Source organism: Polypterus senegalus, chromosome 13 (genome assembly GCF_016835505.1).
Source record: "Polypterus senegalus isolate Bchr_013 chromosome 13, ASM1683550v1, whole genome shotgun sequence".
In the NCBI taxonomy this organism is placed as follows: Eukaryota; Metazoa; Chordata; class Cladistia; order Polypteriformes; family Polypteridae; genus Polypterus; species Polypterus senegalus.
Genome location: NC_053166.1, coordinates 163,446,569 through 163,469,408, shown reverse-complemented (window position 1 = coordinate 163,469,408; position 22,840 = coordinate 163,446,569). Strand labels below are relative to the sequence as shown.

Genomic DNA, 22,840 nt, shown 5'->3' with positions numbered 1-22,840 from the left:
ACACGAGAATGGGGAGCATCAGCGTCGCAGCCCAAAATAAATCACAAAGCGGGCATCGGTGACCTCTCACCTTGTGGTACAGCTTCTGTTTGCCGTTCAGGGACTCCAAGTAAGACAAGTTCTGTCGGAATATGTGGATGTCTGGCTGGAGGAACGACTGCCCAAAAGCCTGCCAAGGGGAGCAGAACGTGAAGAAAAAAAAAAAAAAAATTAAGTCAACCAGTGCCCAGCAACATGGGCGAAGGTACAGCAAAGCCCCAAATGGACCACCGTGAGTGTTCAGTTCAAACTCCCCAGAGCATTTGGGGGGCTCACTTATTCTCGTCATTGACACTTCACACCCGAGATGATCCCGTGCAAACCAGGAATTCCAGGGGCTTGGGCACAGCGAAGCAGGGTGCCACCCTGAACGTGAAGATGCCAGGCCCGTTGTTTACACCGCGCCACTTCTTCACATAACCAAACAGGCTCAATCCAGATTACAGGCAAGTTATGCCAGGTGCCAAGCAGGCGAGGGGTTAGGGGGTGTGGGCGGCAGGCGTCTCAGCCCTGGTCCGTGCTGATTGGACTACAAGAGCTGGCATGGTGCCAGGAGACTAGGACAGTGTCGTCCTCAGCTGGAATTGGCGGCTCCGTGTCTGACATTACCAACGACAGGATGGGCATCATCTAATTTGGGAGACGTGCCAACCAATCAGAAGTCAGAGGCGTCCCGTCTGTGGAGGAGGGGACCTTCAGGGGGCTCCCCAAAGACAGTTTTGTACCCCGGGGGTCAGAATGAACAACAAGAGGAAGTCGTGCGTTTATCGACACGCGAGGGTCAAACACTTCGGGCGAGGCATCAGAACCCGAGACCCCCAACCCAAGTGACGGCCATTTGTCGGAGATAGAATGACGCTGCCAAGCTGCGGTGACAATCTTATGCAGTGACGTCATGTGTCGGGCAGTGCGCCATCCAGATGTCCGAGTGGTCAACTTCATTTCAATATTGGGACAGTGTGCTCGAGGGTTTCATTTCCTGCCAGGGACATAAAGGCAACGGTGACTGGCACCACCAGGGACAGCAGACGGGTGTCCCATCCAGGGTGGCTTCGGGTTATGATCAGTGCTGCCAGAGTCATCTCCAAGTCCGCTTTGAGGCCACCTGGACAAAGTGCCCTGCAGGACATTTTAGAACGTCAAGGCACGGGAGCGGCGCGCTGGCACCTCTCATGGGGTCGCTCTTTTTAAAAGGCTACGGCTGGCATATCTGACCCGTACTCCCGTCCTGCAGGCAAAGAAAGTCTTACTTTGATTTTATGTGTGTGTAGTGACCTGTGTCACTAGGCACAAATCTCTGGGGTGCCACATGTCACACTGGGCACGCGTGGCTCTTGCTCTGCACATGTGGGCCACGTGAAGGGCCTTTGAGTTTGACCAGTCAGCTGGTGACAGTGACAGGTGGCCCTTTTGTGTCTCACAGGTGTAACCAGACAGGACATTCACTTTACACTACAAGACCTGGTGACGGTGGGTGGGGGGATTGGCACACAGGTAATGCCAACAGACTGCTGTCTGAGCTTGTGTTTATTTCCATTCTCTCAGCTGGTGTGCGTTTACATGTGGGTGGCACTCAGGGTAGTCTTGGATTACCGGCAAACAAGAAAGCCTTCACGCCGTCAACTCAACATTGGCGCAACAGCTCTGAGAAGCTACGGTGCGTCCGAAATCGAGGGCACAGCGGGCCGATCAGTACACGGAGAGGAGAATGAGAGCCTGCACCCTCAGCGGCCCATGGGCAGCAGCCGAGGGGTTCCGCGTTGGCAGCTTCACCATTTGCCCCTTTACATGGCGTCTACAGTTGCTGCGGCTGAACTGGTGAGGGCGACTCTGAAAAATGGAAGGTTGGAAAGGCTTTCTTAAATGCAAGTTCCAGTGCCAATGGAACAAAATGCCAAGTTCACTTGTTGGGAGTGCCATGCTCTTGAGGCACACAATTACTGAATTTCAGGAGCTCTGGGATGTCTCAGGTACGCATATGCCACGTGTCACGGGCATGAAGATGGCAGCACCCTTAACTGGAGAGGTTTCTATTTTGGACCCAACCAGGATGTTGGTCTCAGGTGCCATGTGGAGGGGGTGCTGACCTTGTGACTAAGTGGAGGGCATCAAGCACACGCAGCGAATGAGCCTAAGACAAGTGGTACTGGCCTTGGCACACACAGGGGATCCTCTCTTTAGGGTTTCTTTGCTCCACGTGGCGCCAGTCACCGTACGGACCCCAAATAACTGCAGCCCCCAAGTGAGCTCTGGCGATCGCCGCCTCACCTGCATGATGGCAATAAACTGCGCTTCATTCTCCATGGGCTCCTCTGAAGCGGCCCTCTGCACGCTGGCCAGCACTGACGACTTGAAGAAGTACCTCCAGTTATGGTGCAGAACCTGATAGAGCAACTCGAAGAGCTCGGCCTTCACGTCCGGCGATGGCCTCTGGGGGGCGAGAAGACAAGACAATCAGTCAAAGGTGAAATCGGGCGGGTCTCCGCGCCAAGGCCCACCCCACGTCTCCGGTCCTCACCTCGGCCACAATCGGGTACACCTGCTCCATGCACAGCGAGATGATGCTGGGGAGGAAGGGCTTGAAGGCCTGGCCGGGCTCCTGTACCACAACCTGCAGGATCTTCAGGAACTTCTCCACCACCCGACATCCGGCGCTGCCCTCGTGGTGGATGCTCTCGGCAAGCTGCTCCCTGGGAAGTGCAGGCCAGTCAGTCAGTCAGTCAGTCAGTCGGACCGAGTGAGCCGAGACCCTCACACACACCCCCAACCGAGACCCTCCGCCCTCAGTAAGGTCTCTGGCAGTGGGGTCACCTTCAAGGCGTCGAGTCCCACACACCAGTCCGCTGGCAGACACCAAGGGTACCCACCTGGTAAACATGTTGAGGAAGGTCTGAATGATTTGTTCAGTGAAGGGAACTCCCATCTGCACCCTCAGGCCTTGCAGCAGAGTGAGGAAGAAGGTGAGCATCTCGTCCGTGACGTCTGTCAAGAGAAGGCCAACCAAACCACAGACATGAAAACGGACGTACAGACAACACGCGAAACACGCCGACGGGGCGAAACTCGGCCGCCAACCCCGTCTCTGTACACCTGGGGCCGGAAGATCTTCCCAGCGTTTCCACAATGCATGAAGTGCCACAGCACCGTACGGCAGAGAGGACAGAGCCAAACGCACGCGCCAAGCTGCCCAAGCTGCCCATACCTGGCTGATGTATGAAGACCGGGAAGAGCACAAGGGACACCTGCACCGACTCCTGCAGCGACTGGTAGCAGATCTGCCGCGATTTGGTCGACTCCCCCGAGATGCTCTCCACGATGTCTTTGAGGACTTGCAGGGTCTGCTGCACCAGGGTCTTCACTAGGAGAGACAAGAGGCAGAGGGGCTGCTTTACTACACACGGCAACACCACGCGGGGTACGAGTTACAAGACGAGACACGTCGGCGCTCGGGGGTCTCACTGCAGGCACAGCAGGAGTCGTGTGCAGGTAAGCAACCCCCACGCAAGATGGGACAAAGGGGGTGCCAGGCCACTAGTTTGGGAAGCAAACAAACCAGAGGACTCAGAGACCCCCCCCAATCCCCCCAGAGCTTCAGGGGGCTCGACGTATGGGAAGAGGCAAACCACCCGTGAGCGGCTCACTCGTCGAACCTCTCCTTTTAGGGTCGGCTGCCACCTGGAACTTCACCGTCAACCCAAAGAGCACAGAAACGGGCAGCCGACTAAACAGGAAGAAAACACAGCCAAGTGGCATTGGGGCGGGGGTGTTTGGAGGATGTGTGCCACCTACCGTCTTCAGGGCCCACACTGTGGGAGGGCATGTGTGCCACTTACTGTCAGAGGTGTGTGTGTGCGCCACCTATGGTCTTCAGGGCCCACCCTGTTGGGGGGTGGTTGGGTTTGTCACTCTGTGGTGGAGGGGTCCAGGTTGTGTGTGCCACCTACTGTCCTCCGTGTGTGCCACTTACTGTCTTCAGGGCCCATTCTGCGGTGCTGCAGGCTGGCATTGCCACGGAGCAGTCGGTAGTCCCGTGTCAGGGCAGACAGAAGGCTGGCGTGATTGCTGGAGCGGGTGGTCCACTGCTGCTCGCCCTCCGGCAGGTTGGGCCACGGTAAGAGCAGCGTGTTGTTCAGGGCCCTGCACACCAACACCCGGGCCTGGGAAGACAAACAAACAAACAAACAAACAAACTCACTCGAGTGGCATGGCGTGGCGTCGCACTTTTCTTCTGTCATCTCTCAGCCGAAGCTCACAGGCGCATCTCAATAAATCAGAAGATCATCGTCAACTCAGAGTGAAGCTCCTACAGTCGGTCGGTCAGTCCTATCGATTGGTGACACGCAGCGACGCACGCCAGGCGTTTATTTCTTTTAATTTTGCTGATTACGGCCAACAGGAAATGAAATCTCAACATTCAACATCTCGGAGAATTGGAATATCACACGAGACCAATAGAGCAAAGATTTGAAGTACAGAAATGCTGGCCTGTCCATGTAGGCACTCAATACTCAGTGGGGGCTCCTTTGGCATGAATGACTGGCATGGAGGTGTTCTGGAAGCCCAGGGTGCTTTGATCGCGGCCTTCAGCTCGCCGGTGTTGTTGGCTCTGCTGTCTCTCATCTTCCTCTTCCTCACAGATTCTCTATGTGGTTGAGGTCAGGCGGGTTTGCTGACCAATCAAGCACAGCGATACCACGGTCATTAAACTGGGTATTGGTACCTTTTGGCAGTGTGGGCAGGTGCCAAGTCCTGCTGGAAAATGAAATTGGCATCTCCATAAAGCAGAGGGAAGCAGGAAGTGATCTCAAATGTCCTGGTAGACGTCTGGCTGCGCTGGCTTTGGACTGACTTGATAAAACACACTGGACCACCGCCAGCAGGTGACATGGCCCCTCAAATCCTCACACTGGACCTCAAGCCACTCGTCCTCCAGACTTCAGGACCCCAAGAGGACTTTGGACCGCCGCCCAGACAAGACTGGTTCAGGAGTGGCTCGACACCAGGAATGCTGTGACAGTTGTAGCCCACGTCCCGGTGTGGTGGCCCTTGAAGCTCCACTCCACACTCCTGTCACTTGTGCCCCACTTTTTTCCTCCCACTAATCTGCTTGGACGCAGCACTCTGTGAAGAGCAGGTGACCTTGTGTGGCCGAGGGTCTCAATGACGGTCTTCTGGCCGACGATTGTGTGGCCCCGAGACCCCCTTTTGAGGCATTTGGCGTGTCACACCAGGAGTCTAATTCTCCGAGATGTCGAGTTTTCATGCCCTGTTGGCCACAATCGGCTGACGCACGACGTCACTGCGTGTCACGAATCGCTAGGACCGACTGTAGGAGTTTCGCTTTATGAGTCGCGTTACTGAAGTCAATTCACTTTGACGATCTTCTGATTCATCGAGATGCAGACCGAGGAGCCCCTTAACAAGCAGGACCACCAGCCCAAGGGCTCCACGCCAGAGACCCCATTCAGAAGCGGCTCACTTGACTGCACGCCCACCTCAGGAGGAAGCCTCCGCGCCGAAGTGTCGGTGATCAGGTTGAAGATGTTCTGCACAGCTGGCAGGGTCACCAGGAACACGGGCCGCACCGTCGTGGCGATCGACACGAGCAGATGGCACGCCGACAGCAGCAACTTCTCTGGCACCTGGAAGGAGGAGACCAAAAAAAAAAACACAACCAAACAAATAAAATGGCGTCTCGTACAACGGGTACAATGCCAAGGAGCCCCACATGACAAGCACACGTACAGCACCAGTGCTCTCGTCTGCCTCACGTCTAGAGCGACGCCACCCTTCTGCGATTACCGACGTTCAGATCAATGCCCGCTTTGTGCCAGTTGTTCAGGGCTGGCGACGCCGCAGTGACAACTTTTAACTCGCGCCGTCACTTCTGGTTACGGGTTTCAGGATGAAGACCCCAACATGGCACAAAACTAATTCCCAAGTTTACAATTCCAGACAACGAGGAATTCAACGACAACTTTACTGCCTTCGCGTTTCGATTGTCTCGGACCTCCGATGTCCTCCCACGTCACATTAGAGGCCACTCAGCACGCAAGCTCGCCAGGCCTGCCCACTTAACTCTCCTAAAGTGACAGCAAGTTGAGGTCCGAGGGTCCCCAAAGCCCCCTGGTCACTTGTTTTCCTAATGTTTGTGTGAGTGTAGTCTTGACCCACTGCACTGATGCCCTTCATCATCTTAAACTCTTCATCACTCTTCATCTTTCCTCCTAACTCACCCCCTGTAGCCCCCCAAAGTCAGCCCAGTCGCTCCTCTCTGGACCTTCTCTTGTGCTGCTGTGTCCACTTTGAAGGCTGAAGACCCAAACTGCCCACCGTACCCAGATGAGGCCTCACCAGTGCGATACAAAGCCTGAGCAGACCCTCCTGGGACTTGTACTGCACACGCCAAGGCGCTATATAACCTCTGAGCCTCCTTAACGGCTCCTGAACGCCATCTGCCAGTTGATGGCGTCAAGTCCTCTCCGACTCCTAAAACCTCCATTTTCAGACCTCCATTGTGTATTGAAACCTCAGTTTTACTCCCTGCATGGCACATTTCATTTCATCGTCCACAAATGTGCCCAAGTCCCTCTGATCTGCCAACCTACCACTTCACCAGCTTTTCTATTCCAATCCAAACCGTTTCTAGATATTAAAACTAACAGCCGCCCTGCACTGCCCCCTGGTGGCCATCACATTGTCACCGTCACCTTCTGTGTCTGAGCTGATTCTGCACACCTCTCCGAGTTTGATGCCCACCCTCTCACATGGCGCCGTATCAGATAAGAAATTTGCTCCTCTATAATTAAAGGGTCGCCCCTTTCACACCTCGACTCATCCACTAAAGATCTGCTCTACTAAAGTTAACCTTCTGAGAATTGGGGGGGCGACACGGTCATGTGACCCTAGCGGTGGTCCGGATTCAACACACCAAGTGGTATTCGTTATTCAGGGGCGCCGTGTTCTTGGGCCACATTGTGAGTGAGCCGACATGAGTGGTCTCAGGACGCTTTACTGTTGGCCTGGCACAGGACTGATGGCAGCGCCACTCAGCTTCCCCCCCCAGATGCCCCAAACAATCAGAAAAGGGATTCAGAGACAATGACTGGACCCCAGTGGTCCTCAGCAGTTCAATCCCAGTGTATCAGTCTGTCCCTTTGCTGCCCACTAGGTCATCCTCACCTCCCACCTCCATTCCTGAGCCAGCTCTGCCCTGGCAGTGCCCACAGCTGAATCAACTTTAGCAGATGGTCCTGGCGCCCCTTCACAACAAGTGAACGTCTGCCCTTGAGGTCCCGATGAGCTGATAAATGGCCAACTAGGTGCCCCTTACTGTCTTTGCCCACGAAGCCCACACAGGTTTCCTTGGTAATGTGCAGTGGAATTTTTGGGATGAACTTCATTTGCATGGTAAAGTGGGACTTTGTAATTAATTGTAATTCATCTGCTCGCTCGACAGAACACTCGTAACAACGGAGGCAACAAAGTGTGAACATTCCGATGCGTGTCCTTCTGCATAGAAATCTGTGAAGGCAGACGTCCAGCACGGCTCAACAATTCAAAGCCCCCCGACTCCCACATGCCACGAGTTTGCTTTTCAAGTTGGAACGAGAAGCACGTGAAAAGAGGAATACCTTGGAGCTGATGATGGGCGCGATGGAGTCCATGGCAGTGGTGACCAGAGACAAAAACCGCGCCTGGCTCTGTCGCTGCACTTCACTGTAGAACTGCGCCAGCCAATGGGAGTAGGCCTGCAGGGCAGCCAGGGACTGGGCGTGGCTACAACACAAAATTGGGGAAAGGTCAAATCGAGCCACTGCCAATCATATTCTACAAGACTACGATGGAGGCGGAGTCTTAAGGGGGGGGGGCCGCCCATTGTGTCGCTGCTCTGATGAGCACACTGGACTCCAATAAGACTCGAAATCCCACCACCTGCTCCGACTGTCACACTCTGTTCACCGAGGTGACGGCAACATGAGAAGAAGTGGGCCACAACACCCCAGAACTCTTAGTGCCAGATTATTAGCAAAAGGTTCAAAAAGGCGGGCAGGGCATCGGGTGGTACTTACACATCAATCAGGTCAGGCTTCAGCACGGAGGGCACAGCAGTTTCCAAGTCATACAGACTGACCTGCGAGGCGTAGCACGTCACCTCCACGAGTCTGCAAAGAGAAAGACCACCGAGCAACATAAGAGCTCATCTCGTGTGCCCACGTCCCGGATTGGTCACTTCAAGACAATTTGGTTTTTATATCTCGACACTCACGTCAAGTCAGCCTAATATATAAAAAGGAACAACTGTGTGTGTGTGTTTAGCAAAACCAAAAAAAGGCCACAAACCTTCTAAAGGGGGCACCGCACATCTGGCCACGCAGACAGCCGCTCGTGTGCACAGATGAGGCAAAGAGTGTCCGTCCATACAAAAAGTTGTTCTTTTATTTTTAACAGAATTGATAATAATAAAATGGCATAAAGGGGTCACTCAGACACACAAGACCACCTACACCACGGGAAGCGCAGGCAGGCTGGCACCACGGCATCACAACATAATGGGGAGAGGCAACAAAAACTGGCAAGGCGTGCCAATAGGTGGCACCAATCGAGAGCTCAAGAAGAAAAGGGCCCACCTGTCCACCACGGTGAAGGCGTCGTTAAAGCGAACTCCGAAGACGTCTCCGATGAAATACTCGGCCAGCCTGCCAACGGCCTGCAGCAGCGAACTCAAGTCCCGCAGGGAGCAGTGCAGGCGCCGGCAGTCGTTCTCTGCTGTGATGTTCAGCCTCCGCGCTGCAAGACAAAGGACACGTCAGAATGCACCTGCCTCGGCGGTCTACACACTGGGGGGCCGAACCACCGTCACCAAAACTGAAAACCTACGCCAACATTCACTGGGTCACTGCACGGTCACAGATGGCACAGCGCCCCAGAGAGTGAACAGCAACGGGCAGCTGATGGGCTCAAGCGAGTCGCAAGCTGGTCAGTTTCTTAAACTTTTTGGGACTTTGGATCCAAGTATTTTGTGAGCCCCCCAAGACCGTTAAACACGCACTACAATTGGGGGGGGGAAAGGATTTCTATTTAAGTTTCAACGACAGACCCGGTTCAGGGCGGCGCGCGCCATCATGAGGACCACCTAAAGATGGGACGATGCCACAAAACGAGTGAAGATCAGCCATCGAGACTCAATGCCCACCCAAGTGCCTTCACTAATGACCCTCTCAAAACACGGACCACGTGCACTTGATCATTAAGGGTCAAGTTCAATCAAAGGGGCACACACAGACCCACAACAGAGCCGTCTGGCTGGCAAGCCCACACGACGGTGGTGGCAGACAGTCAGTCAGTCGGTCGCTCTGCGCCCTCAACCTCAGGCCCCTCGTCACCGATGGCCAACGTCACCAGCAGCTACAAGTGACGCACACCACGATGGCCGAGAGCTCCCACAAGTCTTAGCAGGACTCCGGGGACGTGGAGTTAATCGGCTGCCCACTGGGACGCTGGCACTGCCATAACCCCTGAAGCATACCAAACAACAATGAATGCCAGCAAATGTCACATTCAAACCTTGAAGGACGTCGAGCAGAATGACACAAGCCAGCGCGAGACTCACCCGAGCCCGACGTGACGATGAACTGCCGCAGGCCGAGGTACACCTCGAGATTCTCCTGCAACACGGGAAACTGAAAGAGAAGACGACATGGAGGTCAGCGAGGGGGGACAGCAGACACCCAACCCCTACGGTACGACCAGAGCCATGCCAGGCAGCGGGCGACGCCTTCATACCCCTCGGCACGTACCAGTGTCGAGAAGGCGTGCGACGGGAGAAGCTCCATGACCTTGGCCACCACTTCCAAGCTCTGCCGCAGGTAACGCTGCCATTCTGTCTGCTGCTGTGGTGATAAAAGAAAGAAAAAGAAAAATAAAGGCGGCACCGATACAGCAGACAAGATGGCCGCTCAAACCAAATCAAAACTCTCTTCTAATGCCCACTGGGTAGCGAGTCTGAGGCCTGGCGGGCTGAAATTGTCCACGTAAAGCCTGAGGAGACCTGCGGTGTATGATGGGCACTCTGCAGTCGGGAGGGTGAAAGTGGAGAGGAGAGCTGGGGACTGACCAGCGTGCCAACCACACTGCCAGTCACCTCCATCCACAGTCAAAGGGAAGCTTCGAGAACAGGCCCACCCCTCCTGTTCTCACTCCACACCACAAACGTATGCTGAGGGGCACATCGATGGGTGCCATTAAACAAAGCGCTCTTCGGACGCCCGTCCTCCTCCTGAATCTCCTAGGATGCCAGTGCTGGACCACAGGACAGGCCCCTCCACGTGGCACACACATACTCGCCCAGACGGGGGCACATCCTTAGAACAGGGTGGGTACCCTCATAAATACCCTGAGGTCAGGGGGTTCAGAGACAGGAGGCGCTTCGTTAGACCAGCGCACTACTAAGTCAAGTCCACGCGGGGGTCTCCGTGTACAACTCACTTATATAAAAGTAGCCCAAAATCACACACGTGGGCCACAATGGGCTTTAAGGGGCTTTGAATCTCTAAGGCGACGCCTCTGGAAAGGCAGTTCAAAGAGAGAGACCCCCTGGTCCAGGTAGGGTGGGCGTGCACAATAGACAGAAGAGTCATCCTCAATATAACAGAAATATGACAAGGACAGAGCAGAATGGCACAGGAGAGGACATCCCATAATAGGACAGGATTTGTGCAGAAAATCTGGAGTGGAGTGGAGTGATGTGTCCACCGTACGGTGCGGGGGGCCAGCTCTGTCATTGCATTGGACTTTTTCATTTGCCCTTCACTTCCCAGAAGGCACCAGTGCTTACGTCATCGTCGAGGGTCTCGTCGTCCAGCTCTTCCAGCTGTGCCTGGTTGTAGCGGAACTGGATTCGGTTCAGCACCTCCCTGAGCAAGAGCACCAAGGCGTCTCTGTACCTGGAGGGAGCAGCATAAGCACAAGTCGTGAGAAGTGGGCGGGCCTGGCACAAGACACGAGCCACGTGCCACGCACGCACACTCTTACAAATCATCAGCAGGGCCGCGCAATAAAAACACGCACGACGAGCGCCCACCGGTAACCCGACGGGGACAACGGGCAAAAGGGCAGACCATCAGCAGAGGGCGCACTCATTACGGGCCAACACACAGCGGCCACCTAGTCCAAGCTGGCGTTAGTGCTGCCCTGTGGCATGTGCCCACACCGAATGCCCTTTTAGAGGGTGAACCGGCGCCATCGACACGTACGACACAAAAGAACTGGCTTGGGTTCAAGGCCGGCCCGTTAACAGAATGACCTGCGAGTCACAAAACACGCGAAAAACGAACCGCGTTATTAGCAGGCAGTGGGGCGCAAACCCCACTACTGACACCAGTGGGACCCCCGAGAGTCACGTCACCCGTCTGTGCTGCAGTTGGAAAAAGAAAACGGGAGCAAATCGTATCGTAAATGTTACGGGGTGCCCTGAAAGACAGCGTCCCCCCAAAGGAGTAAACGTAACGCTCGTAAAGTAATTCAAACCGTGCACCGCTGGCACGGCAGGCTAACTCCCCTCGACTCGGCGTACCGATGGCAACATGCGCTCTGCGTCCGTTTGTTCAGCCCCTACACTCAGACGACTTCTGTTCTTCTGCCAGTAGTCGCTCATGTAACACTGGAGACCCCCGTCAGCTCTCCCACCGAGATCATCTGTGAAGTGCCAATGCTGAACGCCCAACGTTTACCGGTTTCAGTTGTGGCGAGCGTAGCGGAGAGTCCGGCCTGATGATTAAGAACCCTGCGCTGTGAGGTGTGCCACCCATGCCTACACGTACATATTTGTATTTTTTTGGTGATCAGTCTTGTTAGGACTGGCTCTCTGCCCGCATCGGCGCAGGGCCTGGTGGAGGGCACACTGACAGTTTACAGCAATGGCAGAATATCTAGTGAAGCTCCATAAACCCCTACTGTGCCCAAACCACCTGTCTAGACTACAGAAGACCTTGAGGGCAGTGGGCACAGACAAAGACCAACAGAGCCACTTATGACCCCACTGAGGGCTCATGGCAGATATAAGAGTCACAGACGCAACGCTGGCTGGAATGAGGTGGCTTGGGGCCTGGCAGGAAGAGCAGCTGTGCCCACGGTCAAGTACATCACGCCCTCCAGACCTTCACTCTCCCTCGGGCTAATTGGCGGCATTTTTTTGCTCCAGTGGCATTTGGGTGCACAAGGCCCAGGGTTAGCACTGGCAGATGTGGAGGTCTGTGGAGTGGCAGGACCACAACAGACCTGGAACAGCGGGCACGTCCAAGTGATGGAGTAAGCGGTGGGCCACCCAAAAAAAATACAAAGGGGATCAAACGAAGAGCAGATAAAGACAAGCGGGAGAAGGTGGCATCTCACAAAGCAGACCGACGGCAGGTGTGAGAGACGCCACCAGCTCCCTGCACATCGGTGCCATCAGACAAGAGTGGCAGTCAACAGAAAACGTGCCGGCATAATGGGGGGGCTTTAAATAAACAAAACCATCACTCAGTTACGCTTTGAGTAAGTGGGTGAGAAATCAGCTTCGAGACTGCAGGAAGAGACGCGCGCACGCAGGCATGGGCACACACACACAGACGGGCACAGACGAGTGGCGAGGCCATTTAAAAGTTTCCTCTTTCAGCGACCCCCCGCACCGCCGTCTCCTCCGGCCTCCATCACTTCATCGGCCCCCTGTGACAGACCACTCACTGCCCACAAGGCGCCAGTTACAGCAGCAAACCGCACCAAGGGTGCCACTCGGTGAGTCAAGGGTCTAGACCACTGGGTCGATGACCACCCAAACCAAAGGCCCAGTAGAACAGAGCAGGACCGCCTCACCTGTTCAACACCGTGTCTCTGTCGGCCAGGCGGCTCTTGATTTTGGTGGTCAGGTAGTCCAAGAAGATGGTCCAGATGTCCAGGCAGGAGAAGTACCCTTCATGAGTGGGCTGTGAACAAACAAACATGACAGACGAAGTGAGGCGAGATGACCCCCCACATCTCCTTCACCCCCAAGGTCCAACGCGGAGGGTCAAGCGGCCAGCTGGGGTTCACCCGCCTCACACCTCATTCAATGTGGCGCCACTGGACAGTCGCCGAACATTTGGACAATCGGTAGGAGCGCCCATGACAGACACCCAGGCGCCGCAGGACATCACAGGACGGTCCTTTAGGTCTCAACGGCCAGCACCTCAGAGGAGGAGGCCACTCGGCCCACCAAGCTGGCTGGCTTAGCACCGGTGGGCTCAGTTTTATCAGTGCGTGTGAATCTTGAAGACCCCCACCCCTATTAGGTCACCGTGTAACCCTCAATAAAGGGCGCCTGCCCTATCTACCCCAGGGGTATCCCACCGCAAACACATCTGTAATCAAAGACAGCGGATCCCTGATCAGTCTCCTGGCACAGGCTGCCTACCATTGTAATGTCTGCTCCGACATTCATGTGGGTTGATAAAGTGGCATGAGCTCAAGGCCTGGCTTGGACAAGGATGCCACCCACCTGACGTCAGAGGGTCTCGCCGCTTGCAGGACGCGAATGAACTCGACATGGTCACAACTCTACAAGCGTCCGTTTTGCGGCCTCCACACCACAACATCCCCCCGACTGCACTGCCCTCCCGCTTGGCATCGCCTGTTACACTGTTAAAGATTAGCCTGGCATGACCTTCTCGTGCCAACACGCAGCTCATATCAACTCCACGAGGACTCACCAACCCCCAAATTTAAGACGACCACCGCAAGTTATAAAACAGACTGACCGACTGGCATCATGTCCATGTGGTAGACACTAGCGGGCACGTCTGATCAACAGTGCAAGTGTGGGGGTGCACTCAGGGTTAAAAAAAAAAAGGAGGGTCCGCATGCCCGCTTGTGAAATGCCCACCCAATCACCCAGCGTGTCAAATTCCAAAGCTCACTTGTTTGTCAAAGTAGTTTACCTTGGCCAGTCACATTCATGTTTTTTTAAAGACCCCCAGGGGTCCGCTCACCTGATGGAAGGTGTACTTGAAGAGCAGCTCTAAAAACTGCACCACAGGAAACTGGGCATTCGACTCGATCCTCCTCAAGTGGACGCTGACAAAGAGCCGCAGGAAATCCGTGAACTTCTCCATGTAGCTGCGTCACACAAAAAACAAAGAGCAGCGAATATGAAACGTGTTAACAAACACAAACGTCACACGACAAACTGAAGAAGAAGATCGAGAGAGCAAAGAGACCCCCAAAATTACCTACAGGACGGGCAACCCTCCACTCCACACACACCTGAAACACAGCAGAAGAGACACTGGCGTCAAGACAGGCCTGCCCACCACCAGGTGAACAACGGTGACGCGCCGAGTGGCCGCAGACCCTTCGAGTCAATGGCGTTCGCCAATCCAGACCCCACAGAACACAGCGGCCTCCTTAATCCGCGACGCCATTCAAGTGGACAGGAGGTCCAAACTCTGCAAAATGAACGGCTGAGAGCAACGAGGACAGTCGCTTCACGTGGCGGGGGTGGGGGGGGTTCCGTCGCTTCACGGCGGGGTCCGTCGCTTCACGGCGCGGCTGGCCGGATTTAAATGGATCCTCCAGCTAAAAGACGTACAGACACTTCAGACGCAGAGCGGCCGGATGATTAAACGGGTCAGGACCCCCCAAGCACGCCGCCATCATCACACGGGGAGCAGCGTGCGGGCACACACACACACATAACCAACGCCAGTCAGGCCGAGGCAGCCGTCAACATGCTGACCAAGAGGCCTGCAAAAGGACAACCCAATGACACCCAAATCCTTGAAAAATGACACCGAGGGGACACGAGTCCCACAACACAAACTCACTTGGATTACAAAAACGACCAACCACAGGAAGTCCCTTTGGGTGTAAATGGCAGGCAGCGGCGTCACCTTTGACTTCCCGTTCCCTGAAAGCCCAACTCCAGAAAGTGAAGGGACTTTAGTGTGCCACACTGCTTAAGGTCACAAAGACGTCCCCACACACTTCTGGGCAAAGCTCTTCAAGAATCCTCATTAAGTGTCACCTGTGACCTCAGGCTCGTGTCAGTAAAGAGACCTGCCACTAAATGAGAGGACATGAACCTTCAGTGGGCTTTAATTTCAAATGTGACAAGAGGACCTCAGTTAGACACCCAGGTTAGGGACAGGGACAGCTAATGCCAGTCTAAAAGATCTTCACGATTCGCTCCACTTGGCACGTCATCCGTCACCAATACTCCAGGTGGAGAGCCGAGGTCTGCCGTTTCAGATGTTTGATTTCTGCTTTCCGTCTGCACGATGCCATCCAGTTAGGTGCCCACTTGGGAGGGTGGGTCGGTCTGCAATTCCGGATCTCCAAAGTCGCTTCCAATGGATGGAAAGTCCAACTTGTGCAAGAACTGAAAAAGGTGAGCAACAAAGTTGTGTGCCAAGCTCCATGAGGCCCAAAGTATGGGCAACCCTGGTATGTTTACATCAATCCACATACCCAAGCACAGCCACTTCTCAGCGGGCAGGAGGCTGTGCCGACATACGTGAAGGTTACCTCAATTGGTCTTCCAGGAGGCACGTCTCCCAGAATAAACGCACACCTATGACACAACAGTGAAAGGGGGGGGGATTGGGGAGAGATAGAGAGAGAGACTGGCACACAAACAGCCCATCTGGAGAAGTGGGGGTAAATAAAACACAGACCCCCAAGACTTACCAGAGCCCAACAGCCACTGAAAAGGCGATCCGCTTGTGCTCAGCAGGGCAGTGACAGCAGACCATCATGTCCCAAGACTGGCGAGCCTCACTCTCGCCTTGACCAAATGGACATGCGGGCACACCATGCGGGCACAGTGCAAGTGCGGCGCTTACCTGTCATCGACGTCCTCCAGTCTGCTCTTGACCGTGTGAGCGTTGTTGTCTCGGGTCAGCTTCTGCAGCAAGAAGAAGGTCTGCTGGAACATTCGCAGGAGGTACTCCTCAAAGTCCAAGGGCACACAGTTCTTTGACATGAGTTCGTTGATGCAGGTCATGGCCAGGACGCCCAGGCGTGCCTGCTCGAGACTGGCATCTCCATCCGCGAGGCACGTGCTGCCATTCAGAGACAGACCGCCCCCCGACTTGCTCTTGCCTCTTCCGCCACGGACGTCGCAGCCCAGGCGAGCAAAGTGAAAGATGGTGGCCAGCAGGGATGGCGTGATGCTGGTGGACAAGGGGATCCAGCTGAAGAGATGAGCCAAGCACTCCAACGCCAAGGAGCAGAGGTGCTCACTTTCGCCATCCAGGAGTGGCACAGGCTGAGAGAGCAGCTTCGAGTAGTAAGGGCCTTGGAGCAAATTGTTCAAATTGTCTAAAAAAAGAACAGCCGTCAAGTTAGTTACGTCAAGCCAACTGACAAGGCTGGCGCCACCACCAGGAATTAAAACTCAGAAAGAAAGAAAGGTCCACAACGTACCCCCATCGGCCGACGTCGGAGAAGGCGGTGGCGTCGCAGCGGTCACACTGTGCTTCTCCCAGATCGTCTCCAAAATTCCTGCAAGCGACACAGAGAATGAGCACGAGATCACCCCGGCCCAACAGCGCCACTTGCCTATTCCTGGTACCACACGCCAGCTCCGCCGGTGCCAGCTTCAAGCACATGGCACGTCCAGGTGCTACCAGGGATCAGCAAAAGAGCCAGGGCCGTCACACATGAAGTCTTCCCCATAAACGCTGGGGCTGCAGTACCCCCTGGCACCACCATGATGGCCCCCACTACTGTATCACTGGCATGATCTTGTGATCTCTTGGGACACACGAAATACAACAAGACCCTGACTGCCAGTGGACGCCACACCGACAACAGCAGTGGAGCTGAACACGTAGCTGGCAGTTTAGGAGCAATGCAATTAAAAAAGACTGGCAGACATCTGTTGCATTTATCAGAATGAAAATGATGGCATACCTGAAAGCAAGCCAAGCACAGTGGGCACCTGCTGCAGCAGCAACTTGCGTAACTCGTCTTTACGGGCCACGGAGAGGTCCTCCCGGGGGCACGCCAGTTCTTCTGAAGTGGTCTTCAGCAGAATTAGACCAAGTGCACATGTAGAAGGAGACTGGATCAGCTGGCAAGGGGAAAGAATCAGTTAGTGCCATCCTTGTGTGGGACGAGAGACAGAGTGCCATCCAACATTGAGAACCAGCTAAACAAGGAGGAGGATGTGATGGGCAGGGCAGAATACATATAAAGTCTCATCATTCAAAGACCACCTAAATATACCAAAAAAAGATTCAATAAATCAGTGCAAAAATGAAGCTGGCATTGCCACGCCAACGCATTTCCTGATTTCTGCATGGCACAGTACAATATGGAGGACTTCTGAAGGCTACCACCTTGCATCACTTCCATGGTCTTCAATGACGCAAAGCGCCAATCACATGGAGCCCAACTTCACATGCCGGGCACTACATGGGCTCCCGATACACACCCCCCCACAAAACTAGGGGGCACACGTCTGCCAGTCTTCCGCACTACAGGAAAACATCACCTCCAGGGAAAAGTGCTTGAGTGGTCAACCAAAGTGCGGACTGCTCTGCTCTCTGCCAGTGCAGCTTGGGTCCTTGGCACCGGATCATATCAGCCCCAGAAAGGCACACGTGGGGCCGACTCGGACAAGCAGTGCACCCATTTAAAGGGGTGAGCCCGCCCTCCGCGACTGGCACTCGCTCACCTGCAGGGTGCTGCTGAAGAAGTCGTGGTAGAACATGGGCCAGTCCTGCCTGCCGATGTCCACGATCACCTTGCACAGCTTGTTGCGGATGAAGTAGGGCAGCACTTTGTGCTCGGACAGCAGCAGTTTGGGGAGGCAGGTGCGGATCTCCACTTTGTCCTCGGACGCCACACCCATCCACATCTTATTGATCAGATTCTGTGGAACAAACATGCAAAACAATGCTGAAGGACCACCAGTGCCCACCAGCTGAAGGGGTGGCCCGTCACAACAGGGTAACGTAACCCTCCACGAAGCCAACTTTAATGCAATGAGCCCAGAAACAGAGACCTCAAACTTCTTACACAAAGACCCCCAAGACCCACTTTAAAATTCCAAACCTTAAACTTTTCAGTAAGAATGCCCAACAATCGAACAAACGGGCGTGGACTGTGGAACTCAAGCTAGGGTGGGCTGCTGTAGCCCACTTCTCAGTCTCCTGGTGACGTTATAAATGTCAATGTCACGGACCCACCCACTACTGCAGCAGGACTTGGTGGTGGCCTAGACACACCCAGGCAGAGTCAGTCACGGTGTCAATGCCAACTCCTGGCAGCACTCGACCGTTTGGCAGCACAGCAGGGGCAAGCGGGTGCACTTAAGAACGGAGAGCAAAATGAAATCCCCTCTGGCCAGCTGCCGAACGCCAATGGGGACGATTTATATACAAAAACACGGGCCGAGACTGGCGACGCCGTACCCGCCTACTCCAGGAGTGACTTTCAGTTTCCTCCATTTTCGAGTTTGAATTTTTATTGAGTGTGGGCCCACCTGAAAGGTCCACACAGGTGCTTTGGCTTTCTTCGAAGTTTGTAACCCCATGAATACCAGTGGCAGCTCAAGGCCTCCCAGTACAAGCAGTTCAGAGGACTCGATTTTTATTGGGAGATTACCTTTGGTGACAGAATGTGACAGGTGACAGAACACTAACTGCTGTGCACCCACCGCTCTGACCAGGTCTAACACGGGCACCGGTCATTAATAAAATACCGGGGGCACCTAAACTGTGGGCTGCCTGCCTGCTGCTATAAGAGATGCCCCTTTGGTCTGAAGCCCACAACTTCAGTCTGGCACACCCTGACTAGAGCTGCTGATCACCAACACGATAGTCGTCACTTGTTACTCACCCTCACCTGTTCAGTTTCTCCTCCCTGTACTCACATGTGGCACTCGGTGCAACGGCCCACCTGCCAAGATGTCTGCCTGCCTAAGGTCAAGTCCTCTCTGATGGAGGATGACAGGAATCATTGGATTGGCTGGCCGGGCTGTGGAATGGCCAATAGGGAGAGGCGGCTTGATGGCCGGGGTCTCCAGGACTCTGAACAAATCCAAATTGCATTATGGGATATCACCTTCTGTTGACATCTGCTCTGTCCTTGTAATATTATAATTGTATGGAGTATGACCCCACCCTACCTGGAAAGGGGTCCCTCTTTTACCTGCCTTCCCAGAGGTTTCTTCCAATTTTTTTTTTTTAGGAGTTGGTTAATGGGAGTTTCTCCTTGTCTTCTTACAGACTCAAGGCTGGGGGGCTTTAAAATGGCCGTGCCTGTTAAAGCCCACCGTGGCCCTCCTCGTGTGATTTTGGGGTATTGTATGCTACACATCACTGGGATGAGGTCCCCACTGGCAAGTAAAACAAGGCAACTAACCCTAAGCCTGAGGGGCACCTCGCCATCCTAGGAATACGTGCGGCGACACAGTTTGGAGGTGAATGGAGCGGACATCTTGTTTGGGCCACCGTCAAGGTTCACACACGGGAGGCTAAATGGGCTCTGCTCCGTTGAGGAGGTGCGGCTGGCAAGCGATTTGTGCTCCTTGGGGTCTGAAGCAGCTGGACCCTTGGGCACTGGGGTGGGATGAGCAGCAGCTTCTAATGCCAGGTCACACCTCTCTCCTGGACAAAACGGTACAAACAAGGATCTCTGGGAAGACCTGGCAGAGCTTTGGGGGCTCACAGTCTCTGAGAAGGCGAGCAGACCCGGCGTGTTTGTGGCACAGGATTAGACTGGCGATGCAGCAGCCGGCCACTCTTGGCTGGTGTGTCAAGTCCTACGAGATGGAATCACATAAATCTCTTCGAGGGGCTAAGCAGTCAAGTCAGAAAGCGAGCGGACCACTCGGACCTCACGAGACTTCAGGGTTTATTTTAGAAGAGGAGGCAGAGAACCATACTTGGGGTCTTCGCTCGCTACTTCACTGGGTCACATACGGCACGCCAACACCTCGTGGCTGCCACGTCCCAACAACGGCCCTTCTGTGCCAACTCCCCGGACCCCCTTACCTCAAACACCGTCAAGCTGTACATCATGACGTACTCGTTGTGCGTGTTGGACAGGAAGTACAGGCAGAACCTCCAGGCTCCGATCTGCTGGGCGAAGTTGTTCAAGAGCTCCTCTGGAGAAAAGAGGGACACATCAGGGACACATTAGGGCTGAAGACTGCAAGGCAGAGAGACACTCACGTCAAGTGACCCGCCGACGAGTTTACTGGGGGGCTCAGGCAGCGTCTTCAGAGTCGAGGACGACACCGGCTTGGTAAGGCGCCTTCCAAGTGACAAACCACACGTCACCATGTCACTGTGCTTGGCCGACGCCTCCTCACCTGGCGCCCCTCAGAGCTCAGATGAGGCCTCATTAGAGCCACAAAATCTCTGACTGCACTCTCAGCAGGGGGGGCCCACGTGACCCCCTCGGCTAGACCTGGGCACAGCGAGCAGTGCCACCCGCTAACGGGGACTTACCGATCTCTCTCTTGCGCTGGTTTGTGGTGCAGCTGTGGAAGAACTCCGTCATCAGGCTCTCCAAAGCCCGCAACGAGGCCTCCTCGGAAGCCTAGGGAGACACCGGTGAAGAGCGTTAGTGACCCTGCTGCCCTTAAGAACACCTTCACAGGTGAAGCATGAGCCGTCTGCTGCCCACCGACCACAGTGGCACCGAAGCAGCAGAGGGCAGGGATGCCCCCAACATTTCTCGGTTTTCTGGGCGCTAAACAAACAGCCAGGGATTTGTTCTTTGATGCCACTCGGCACGTTGGGCTTGGGGTTCAAACAGGTAAAGCCCCCCCAAACCCCCCACCCAGATGACAGAAAAGGTGACAATGTAGGTGCCACTTTGTAATTTCCAGGGTTATCAACATCAAGGCCCCCTTGGAGAGTCAAGTCCATCTGCTGCCCTGGCGCGTTGTGTCAGGCAAACCCCTCAAGTCACATTCATGGTGGTGGCTGGTGGGTTGGGGGGGCACATCAGGACTGCATTCCTGGCCCTAACAAGTCCTGGCGCCTTCGGTATTTGCACTCTGCGATGGCACGGATGGCTTGTAAGTAAAGGGGCCATAAAACACAGACCAGGCCACTGAATTGGCTCACTTACGTCACCCGTGCCAATCAGCGGCGAGGTCAGGGAGTCCGGTGGGCCGCACTCCTCATCACCTAACAGCACTGCCCTGCGTCTCAGAGCTCCGAGGAAAAAATGACAATCGTGAGCAAAGATTTGTAATGCCAGTGTAAAGTCCGGTGCCCTCCTACAATGACGGGGCCAGGGGGTGGAATGGCATGACGCCCGCCACCGCACACAGAGCTTTAGGAGTCAAACACGAGCCACAGGGCCGACAGCCCACCCGAGACTCGCAACGCGCACGCCGGACGTCTGAGCCGACTCAGGAACTTTAACGAAGGCCCTCGGGGCCCCCGTCTGCACACTCCTCTCACTCAAGCAGGGGCATGCGGCAGCGTGCCCGCCTGCCGCCCACCACACTCCATTCCTAGGGGCCGGGGGCAGGAAAGCCTTTGGAGCGTTCAGGACCACCGCCTATTAACAGCAGCAGAGACGACATAGATGCCGGGGTCAGAGACTGGGCACATCAGATGGTGGATCACTCGAGTGCCTCATACACGTTCATGCTGCCCGACGCCACCGGTGCCCACAGGCACAGCACAGGCACTTGAGCAGGTCATTCATTGGGCACCGGATGGGAGAACAAGCAGGAAAAAAGCAGGGCCAGCAGGGGGCGCCTGCCCTGTGGTACTAGACTTGGGGTTGCACAGAGCAGTAAAAGTGGTGCCATCCTTTGGACGAGACGCTAAACCGAGTGTAAGGTGTACCCGGAGGTCCAGGCTCAGGTGCCACCCTGGTCTCTGATTGGCTGGCTGGCTGGCTGGCTCGCTCTCTCTCTCTCTCTCTCCCCCCTTCACCACCTACCAGCTCACGTGTGGCGAGCACATTGCCGCAAAATGGCTGCCGTGGCATGAATGCTGCACATCAGTGGTGGTTGAAGTGACTCCACCACTCACTGCGTAAGGCGCTATATAATTCAACAATTATTAAAACTGAATTATTTCATTCTGTGACTTGGCAGCACAGCCCACTTGGGTGGCACAGACGCTCGCTTTTCTTTGTCCCTTGTGGCTCTCACACACTCGGGGACGTCACAACTTGATTGTCACACTGCAGCACTCTAAATGAAGTTACCTAAACGAAGTCAATGACAGGAAGTCAGGCGGTGACACGCTGGCCCAAGACCACCTCTAGGGGGCCCAAGCTTGAGCGTGTCACTCACGACTTGCATTGGAAACTCAAACCATCACGTGCAATGCAGTGTGTGCAAATGTTTGGGCACCTGGTGGGCCAACCCTCCGCAGTGCCACCCTTGGCAGAAGTCTGAGTGTTTGTACCTCTCCTTGAGCCCGCAAGTGCTGCCATGCCACCTGCTGTCACACCGGACCACATTCTGCAGCGAATGGACATGCCAAGAAATGACCGTCACGTGCCACAAGGTGTAAGGTCACTACGGCTGTGACGACGGCGTACTTCAATGTGCGTCATTTCAGGGTCACACAGAGCAGAGCCCTGGAACCTGCAAGTGTGCCCATTCAGTGCCATAGCAGCACAGTAAAGCATATGACGCCCAACGCCCTTGTGCCTCGATGGCCACTCGGCACTGCCCACTGGGACTTCAGGGTTTTACTCTGGTGACCTTAGCAAAGTTGGTCACGGGCATGGTGGGCTTCAGCTGAAGGTGGGCATTTCCACTGGCACGGCAGCCACAGCCGTCACCTAAGTGAGCTGG

General features: G+C 54.9%; 1 protein-coding gene across 2 annotated transcripts in view; it reads right to left on the bottom strand.

Moving 5' to 3' along the window:
- xpo6 (exportin 6) overlaps nucleotides 1-22,840 on the bottom strand; it is a 30,206-nt gene that overhangs the window by 1,267 nt on the left and 6,099 nt on the right. Inside the window, exons 2-22 of one of the 2 annotated variants that reach the window (XM_039774600.1) lie at nucleotides 20,517-20,607; nucleotides 20,058-20,170; nucleotides 17,735-17,932; nucleotides 16,969-17,128; nucleotides 16,480-16,557; nucleotides 15,897-16,374; nucleotides 14,046-14,172; nucleotides 12,895-13,004; nucleotides 10,877-10,985; nucleotides 9,840-9,929; nucleotides 9,653-9,722; nucleotides 8,670-8,829; nucleotides 8,112-8,204; nucleotides 7,674-7,818; nucleotides 5,535-5,681; nucleotides 4,007-4,196; nucleotides 3,242-3,397; nucleotides 2,907-3,021; nucleotides 2,558-2,729; nucleotides 2,308-2,469; nucleotides 71-169 (exon numbers count right to left, since the gene is read on the bottom strand). In XM_039774600.1, coding sequence (XP_039630534.1) covers nucleotides 71-169; nucleotides 2,308-2,469; nucleotides 2,558-2,729; nucleotides 2,907-3,021; nucleotides 3,242-3,397; nucleotides 4,007-4,196; nucleotides 5,535-5,681; nucleotides 7,674-7,818; nucleotides 8,112-8,204; nucleotides 8,670-8,829; nucleotides 9,653-9,722; nucleotides 9,840-9,929; nucleotides 10,877-10,985; nucleotides 12,895-13,004; nucleotides 14,046-14,172; nucleotides 15,897-16,374; nucleotides 16,480-16,557; nucleotides 16,969-17,128; nucleotides 17,735-17,932; nucleotides 20,058-20,170; nucleotides 20,517-20,607 — 3,063 coding nt within the window. Of the gene's footprint in view, nucleotides 1-70; nucleotides 170-2,307; nucleotides 2,470-2,557; nucleotides 2,730-2,906; nucleotides 3,022-3,241; nucleotides 3,398-4,006; nucleotides 4,197-5,534; nucleotides 5,682-7,673; nucleotides 7,819-8,111; nucleotides 8,205-8,669; nucleotides 8,830-9,652; nucleotides 9,723-9,839; nucleotides 9,933-10,876; nucleotides 10,986-12,894; nucleotides 13,005-14,045; nucleotides 14,173-15,896; nucleotides 16,375-16,479; nucleotides 16,558-16,968; nucleotides 17,129-17,734; nucleotides 17,933-20,057; nucleotides 20,171-20,516; nucleotides 20,608-22,840 lie in introns of both variants that reach the window. The other variant, XM_039774598.1, reaches the window with a different exon arrangement.